Source organism: Sprattus sprattus, assembly GCF_963457725.1.
Source record: "Sprattus sprattus genome assembly, chromosome: 9".
In the NCBI taxonomy this organism is placed as follows: domain Eukaryota; kingdom Metazoa; phylum Chordata; class Actinopteri; order Clupeiformes; family Clupeidae; genus Sprattus; species Sprattus sprattus.
This window is the reverse complement of record NC_137928.1, coordinates 28,167,307-28,175,727: the sequence shown is the minus strand read 5'-3', so window position 1 is coordinate 28,175,727 and position 8,421 is coordinate 28,167,307. Positions and strand designations below refer to the sequence as shown.

At 44.7% G+C, this 8,421-nt stretch overlaps 1 protein-coding gene across 1 annotated transcript in view; it reads left to right on the top strand.

Annotated features, from left to right (window-relative positions):
- LOC308370420 (membrane-associated phosphatidylinositol transfer protein 3-like) overlaps nt 1-8,421 on the top strand; it is a gene marked incomplete at both ends in the record, with an annotated part of 106,606 nt that overhangs the window by 8,377 nt on the left and 89,808 nt on the right. The window contains one exon of the mRNA XM_080845072.1: nt 5,837-5,941. Coding sequence (XP_080701198.1) covers nt 5,837-5,941 — 105 coding nt within the window. The remainder of the gene's footprint in view (nt 1-5,836; nt 5,942-8,421) is intronic.

Below are 8,421 nucleotides of genomic sequence, written 5' to 3'. Positions count from 1 at the left end.
TTTTCAAAATCTCTATCTGTCTGCAATACCGCTCTCTGGCTCTACGCAACTTCGGCTCTCTCACGCACGGGCATAGACAGTAGAATGAAATGAAACGCTTTCAGACGCAACACTGCAGGTATTACAGGTTCATCCTCGTCAGACGGTTCACTCTCATCAGTTGCGTTTGGCCTCTGAAAAAAAGCTTTTAAGGCTCGTCTGCTTGGCCATGTTTGATCATTCTCACTCAGTTCGCTCCTTGTTTGCAACCGACGGTTTGCGCTTTATTTAAAATGCAGCATATACATGTTGTTTAATAACTTTCAAACGGCAGAATAGCCTGTTCCTTTAAAAACATAATAAGGGCAGTGCACGTTTGCTTTATAGGCCTAAATATTAGGACGGTTGTCAAATTCAGATTGTGTTTGGGGGACGGGATTTTTAAGAAATTCCAATCAGACATTTTGACCGGTGAGATCTAATATTTTCGGACATTTAATTTTACCGGACAACGGAAACGCTGAGGCATAGGTTAGCAATATGTCTAGTTAAATCTCTCTTCAGCGTCCGTGTTTTAGAACAGAACAGAATAAGAGTGGCTCCAAAACATCACAAGCTGCAAGTGCACAGTCGGCCAGATACTGAATTCATGGCAGAATGGGAGCTGCTCTCGTGAGGGAGTCGAAGTAAATCTCCTCTTTTCACACGCTCACAAACACATGACAGGGCTGCCATGGGATGCTTGAGCCTTGTGTGGCGATGCCGGCTGTGGCTCATTAATATGCAATTTATGCCCCCATGAAGAGCCACTGCCGCCCAGCCTTTCACTCTTATGGATACGGATGGCTGTAATATACGCTCTTAGCTGTGGAAAGGCTGGCCCAGGGCTCACCACATCGCTAGCCTGACGCCCCAAGATAGTCAAGTGTTCCCGTCAGGCTACCAAAATATCAATACTCTTCCAAATCAGACATCAGAAATTAAAAGTGAAATAGAATTCCTACTTTAATTCACCTTGTCTGCTTGGTTGACACTATTTGGAGGAAGAACTAGGAAGTGTAATTGGAAAGGTGCCAGTCAGGTTGTGCTTGATGTAGGGCTGTCAAAATTGCTCAAAAAAGACGTTTGAATATTCCATTTAAAAAAACACATATATTCAAACATATTCGAATATTTGTTTGCGCATTAGGCACGTAAATAACAGGACAATAATTAATACAGAGACACATAACTAATTGCATAGGTTATTTCTTTAAGTTTAAATATATTTAACAACATATTACCTACACAAAAATAAGTAAACTAACTAATGGCCAAGACCTCAGACCTTGGCCTCTCGCTCGCACACACACACTCTTTCTTTCTTTCTTTCTCTCTCTCTCTCTCTCTTCTGCATCGTCGCGCTCTCTACGATAGCGGTTTAAATGAACGACAACGATAAACAAATGCTCAGTGCTGATCAAGAGTTTGCGCAAGCAATTTAAGGTCGTGATTCTTGTCCCAAATATGGCAGGATTCATTCAGTGATTCAAACAAATATTATTAACACTAATTTAAGTCTTACAATATAGAACCGACATTGAACGCTCCGAGCGAGCTGTGGTGAACATGGAACTTTCTTTGGCATGAAACGGCAAATAATCAAACCAGTGCATGAAGCTGTTGTAGCCTATCTAGTCTATTTTATTCCTGGAATTTACAGTCATTACAGTCGCGACTAGCCCACACTAGTAATGTTTCTGTTAACGTTAAATAAATGAGGCACACCCTGTTATACAATTCTAAGATTCTATCGGTGTATATACTGTACGCACGGTACCTCGGTTCCAGTGCTTCACAGAACTCCCTGAAGCCTTTCCCATCCACCACACTGATCGGCCTCATGTCCTTGCATATGAACGAAAAACATTTTTGCGTGCAGGCCTCCTGTTGTGCGCAGACAATGAACTTAACAAAATATGTATCCAGACGTGGCTGTTTCGCTGAAGATCCACATATTATGCCATATTCACTTGGGTGCACATTTTGGAGATGTAGCCTCAAGTTGCTAGTTGTTGAATGCTAAGCTATCTCTAGCTTACATAGTTTAAACACTACTTTAGCTGTAGGCTCAACAAGTTTACTAGCCTGGATACCAGCCTGAACTCCGCCCACAAAATTTTTGGTCTGGGAGATTCAGTCTGGAGTCGAGCTAGTTGGGAGGGATTCAAGCCCACCGAAAAGTGATCTGACCAATAAAATTGTAAGGGCGGGCTTTATACGTTGATGGACAGATATAGATAGTATAGCCTATACATCGGACAAAGATGGCGCCGTCTCGGGAGCTTAGTGGGACATATTTTATATGATTTAAGCTATCTACACGACTTTTTTTATGTCTACATTGACTCGGTTAGTTGTGTATACGCAAAACGAGTGTTGCCAAAGATTGTAGGTCTTAACTGAAGCACTCTAGACCATTATTGATCGGTTATGCTAACGCGTAGACAAAAAAAACATTGAAACAAATGGTAGCTTCTAGCCTTGAGTGCTAATTAAGTAACGTGAGCAGGCATATCTCAACGGATATTGACAGCGCATTCATTTTGAAAGAGGAACAGAGAAACGCGATCAAGGCATTTGTCGATTGAAAAGATGTTTTTGCCGTCCTTCCTACGGGATCAGGTAAAAGTTTAATCTATCAGATGGTAATAATACTACGTTGCTCTGATTGGTTCTAGGTATCCAATTCAGCAAAGAGGAATTTTCTTTCCTGGTTCGTTGAAACACGCCCCATAATCACAGCCCAATGGTTCGGTCTCAGACTCATATTCTGACTAGAATTATGAGTATGACATCGTCAGGCTACAAGTTTACCGTCAACTGACCAAAATCCGAAATATTTCCAGACATCACTCTTTAGACTAGTTTTGGGTCACCTTCTCTGCTGCGGTCAAGCTACTGTGGTTCTGCACTTTCTGGCATCTTCCAGGCAGGCAAGTTAACTGTCAGCAGTGACGCTGTGCCAAATAAGTGCGACACCTGTGCCCTGTCCCTCATAGGCTGTCCCTGGCCTCAGGCGTGCGCTCACCTGCAAAGCAGACGCGCCCCTGCTGCCGCTGGTGTGTTTTTTTTTTTTTCTTTCGAATATTATTTTTCACATTCGAAATTCTGTTTTTAAAAACTATTCGAATGTATATTCGAATTTAGAATATTCGTTGACAGCCCTAGTTTGATGCCAGTCAGGTTGTGTTTGATGCCAGTCCTAGCAGGAATGCCTACCAAAGGGCTTCTAGGGATTTAGGCAATTTGCGAGCCCTGTGGCCCTGCCTCTTTTGCTCTCTCTCTCTCCCCCTCCCTCCCTCCCTTTCCTCTCTCTCTTTCTCTCTCTCCCTCCCTCTCTCTCTCTGTCTCCCTCGTTCCCTCTCTCTCATGTTTGTTTTCCCAAGGTCTATCTTCAGGTTCCCCTGGAGGAAATTATCCTTTATTTCTTTTTTCCCCTTCCCTTTTTGCACAACCATCACACTTCATCCTCCGGGAGTGAAAGTGAGCAGGAGTGGAAATGGCCACAGGTTTCCTGATGAATGAGCCGGAGTTAGGCTTAATCAAGTGTGTGCCAGCCACGCTCGGGGAATTTACGCCGCCTACGGCGACAAATCTCTATCACATTAATCCAAGATCTGATAACCGATGTCAAGAATCTCAATAAAGAGCGATAACTGATGGCGTGTTCGTAACCAAATCATATTTACAGCTTCACTTGAGCGCTCCCTCTGATTTAAAGCAACAAAACATTTGCCACCGGAGATAGATTGCTTTATTATATTTCAACATCAGTTCATTCTGGTTCCATTACCAAAGGTGTAATGGTTGACCATCTGGATTTGCATTTAAATGAATAGGAATAGTTGCTGCCGCTCCACTTTTTATTAATTGGGTGTTTCCTCCATGATGTCGCAGATTAGCATTACCAGTAGAGGTGCCTTTTTGTTCGGCTCTCCAGAAGTTGATGGAAGTGCAAAACCATCTCAAAACTCTTTAGTGTTTTCAAAAATAGACCGGGAGATGCAGCATGTTACTCTATTTGAAACTCATTAGTTATGTATTGTAACTGGGTTGTCAAGTTATTGCCCTGTCACTGGTTCTTTTTCAGGGTTAGAGTTTAGTGATCGGTGTGAAAAGCATCTATTATTCCGCTGAAGTACATGTCAATACTACTAGTCTTTTAACACTGTTTATCAGAACTCGTTCTGCGTTTTTATGAACCATGACCTAGAGGAAGTGCTCTGCGTTCCATCTGTCTCACGCTTGATAAGTGATGATACGGCCTGAAGTCTCACTGCTCAGTCATGATGTCTCCCAATGGCCTCCCCTGTGTCATTGTCTAAGAAGAAATGAGCTCAGTCGGCTCAGATAGGAGAGGATGGGATGGGCGGGAGCTTCAGGCTCTGTGTGCGCTGCCGCCATTGTGCTCCAGCTCCATTAGACGAGTAATGCTGATGGGGAAAGGCGGTTTGAACAACGGTAAGAATAGGACAGTCGGGACTTCTACGCTGTCGGTTTTTTGTGTCTCTCCTCCTCTCCATCCCTTCTCCTCTCCCTCTCTTCTCCTCAACTGTTTGGTCTGTTAGCCGTAGAGGCATCTCAGGTCGTTTCTGTCGAGATTGTTTAAAAGCGAAAGAGAAATCTCCCTAAGAAAACACAACATTTCTCTTTGGATGTTCGAAAGAAAAGCTTTTGATCTTTTTCCTCTATTCCCTACTCTATTTAGGCCTCATCCCTCCTTCTCTCTCTTCCTCTCTCTCTCCTCAGGATGGTGTTGATATTTTATTTACTCGTAGCGATCTCTCCTCCTTTCCTCTCCGTCAGCTGGGGTTGGGGGTTAGCCTCCTCCCTCTTCATCTGCTCCCACCTCATCAGATCTCAAATCACTTAGACGGGTCTTCACTCACACAGGCCTTTCAGGGTGTTATGCTAATCTGTAGTCTTATGCGTATTGAAGTAAGCATTTGAGTTGGGTCACTGTAAATCTGTGTCCTTCTCTGTATGACGTCTGTGTGTGTGTGTCTGTGTGTGTGTATATGTCATGCTTTTATGTATCTGTGTGGGTGGGTGAGTGGGTGGATATGAAATGCGTGAGAAGATGTGAAAAAACAGGCCTAGAAGTATTGATAGTGATGGTCCCTGACAGCGCAGTGTCAATGGCTCTCAGCTGTGCCAGCTGTTGGTCTCAGGGACAGCAGATATGGTGCATGCAGGGCTGTCTCCCACTCCACACCCTCATCATCCTCTTCTCTCTTCCTCCGTCCCCACCTCATGCAGTCGCTCCACCGAGTCGATACATATCTCTCCATGATCACTCTAGTCATCATCCCCCACTGCAGCTTCCATTCAGTGTTCCTAGATAATCCAATAAGTACCCTGTAAAATCCTCTGATGGACTGTGAGAGTTAATGTCTCACTTCCCCCGTATCAGAATGAGTGATGGTGCTGACGCTGTTAATAACGCACCAGAGGTCTAAGCAGCAGTGTGATTGCAGTCAGATGATGATGAGGCTGAAATGAGCCTAAGCTGCTGCTGGTCCTGATGCTGCTGCTGGGTTGCTCAAGGGCGTGTGCTGCTGGTCCTGATGCTGCTGCTGGGTTGCTCAAGGGCGTGTGCTGCTGGTCCTGATGCTGCTGCTGGGTTGCTCACGGTCGTGTGCTGCTGGTCCTGATGCTGCTGCTGGGTTCCTCACTGGTGTGTGCTGCTGGTCCTGATGCTGCTGCTGGTCCTGATGCTGCTGCTGGGTTCCTCACTGGCGTGTGCTGCTGGTCCTGATGCTGCTGCTGGGTTCCTCACTGGCGTGTGCTGCTGTGCCTTCTGTTCCCCCTGCAGAGGTGGTGGAGGGGAAGAACGCCATGCTGCTGGGCATGAGCCAATGGAACTCCAATGACCTGGTGGAGCAGATCGAGACGCTGGGCCACATGGACCAGACACAAGGTAACAGAACTCTGATGTCTGTCTGTCTGTCTGTGTACCTGTGTGTCTGTCTGTCTGTCTGTCTGTCTGTCTGTCTGTCTCTGTCTGTTTCTGCCAGTGTCTGTTTTCCCTTCTCTGTCTTCCTGTTTATGTGTGCTGGTCTTTCCTTTTGTCTTTTTTTTTCTTTCTCTTACACTCCCACTCTACCTTGCTGTCTGTCAACAGCTTTTTTTCTGTCTCTCTGTCTCTCTTTGGCTTTCTTTCCGTCTCTGTCTGACACACAGAACACACATACTGTGCAAACACTCCCACCCTCACTCACACACACATGCACACACACTTTTGTCTTGGTTCTCCACTCAAGTTAACTCCTGTACACTTCTACAATCATTCTGTTTGAAACTGTCTCTTGGAACATTACCCACAGAACAGGAAATTGACAGCAGACATAAAACCTGGCCCCCCTTCAGGTGCAGTTATTGATCGTTGCCCTCTTTGTTCCAGACCAATTTGTTTCTGTTATTGTGACCACTGAGTCACTCAGGTAAAAAGAGAGTCATTGCTTTTTCGTCATCTCCTAAAAACACATAAATCCATTTTTTTCCTCTTGTTTTTTCTGCACTCTGATTGAGGTAGTTTGATATGTGGAACACTGTACTCCCAGTAATGGCACCTCCATTCATGTTTTTCTCAGGCAAAGTAGTACTGTCTGAGGGAACTTCTCTGAAGTTTTTCTGCTTGAGAAGCGTTCCTTGTTGAAATATTAACTATGGAAAGTCAAGCGGGGTGCTTGTTGTTTCTGCTTCATTTGTAACTCCTCTGATGTGACGTGCTCTTTTGCTGCGTGCCGGGATCTGTGTGTGTAGTATAGCACTCTGGAGCATTCCTGCGAGGCCGTCGGCACATGTTGGCTTCGCCCGTGTAAACTCCCTTCTCGTGAAGTTTCACAGACTCGTGTTTTCACAAGGTAAATGAAAGGTTGACTTGGGAAGATATTATTCTCAGCACCTCTGCACTGCTGCGTGTTTTGTAGCCATGCACGTACACCATTTTAATCGATTTAAATCTCCACCCATGCCACACACTGAATGTCTCTAAATGTTAGCAGTTTGCATATTGTCTGCATATGTAATTCTGAGTGGGAGACTTCATATCATAGAATAGGTGCTGTCACACAGCAGTATAGTACATTAAGGGTTCGGGGCCCCATGTGGATATCAATGGCAGAATATATTTATGAATGGACATTAAAACAGGTAACAGTGTGTGTATGAAGAAGAGAGACTGTTGTGCCATTTAGTACAGGTAATGTCATGCAGAGCTAAAATCCAAAAGATGAGAAGAAGAAGATCAGGAAGAGAAGAAGAGAAAATACAAAAGATGAGGAGAAGAAGATCAAGAAGAGAAAAAGAGAGATCCAAAAGATGAGTATAGGAACATCAGGAAGAGAAGAAGAGACAATCCTAAAGATGAGGAAAAGAAGAGTTGAAGAAGAATTGAAGAAGAGAAAATCCAAAAGATGAGTAGAAGATCAGGAAGAGAAGGAGAGAAAGTCCAAAAGATGAGAAGAAGAAGATCAAAAGAGAAAATCCAATTAATGCTTGAGGCATGAGACACCAACTGGGCTTGAGGACCTCTTCCCCCCTGTGTCATTCATAGGGAGCAGTTACCAGACATCTTCACTCCCACCGGGAGAAAGGAGGAGAGAGAGAGAGAGAGAGAGAGAGAGAGAGAGAGAGAGAGAGAGAGAGAGAGAGAGAGAGAGAGAGAGAGAGAGAGAGAGAGAGAGAGAGAGAGAGAGAGAGAGAGAGAGAGAGAGAGAGAGAGAGAGAGAGAGAGAGGAGAGAGAGAGTGTGAGTGAGTGAGTGAGTGAGTGAGTGAGTGAGTGAGTGAGTGAGTGAGTGAGTGAGTGAGTGAGTGAGTGAGTGAGTGAGTGAGTGAGTGAGTGAGTGAGTGAGTGAGTGAGTGAGTGAGTGAGTGAGTGAGTGAGTGAGTGAGTGAGTGAGTGAGTGAGTGAGTGAGTGAGTGAGTGAGTGAGTGAGTGAGTGAGTGAGAGAGAGAGAGAGAGAGAGTCAGCTCTCCACGACTCTCTTAGGATTCTTACTTCCTTACCCCAGCACAGCACACATAGTTAGTCTGAAGTCATGCTGGTTTCTACAGAGGCTGGAGCTCTTTACCAGAAATCCACTCTTGGATAATGAGACACATTCATCTGTAATGAGTGCATAATATGTCATTATTCAATTCCATTAATTATAGTCTGTCAAAAATGTTTATTATTAGAAAGACATTGATGCTTCTGTATTTGCCAAATATAGTGTGCCACGTTGCTCATCAGCTCCTGAGGCCACAGAAAGTCCCTGATTCTCCCAGGCCAGGGTACCGCTGATTAAAACTGATTCACTCCATTATTTACTCCGCCTCAGACTTGCCTTCCCTTGAGAGAAAGACACTTCTGCTCCGGACCACATACTGTGGAGGGAGGGAGGGAGGGAGGGAAA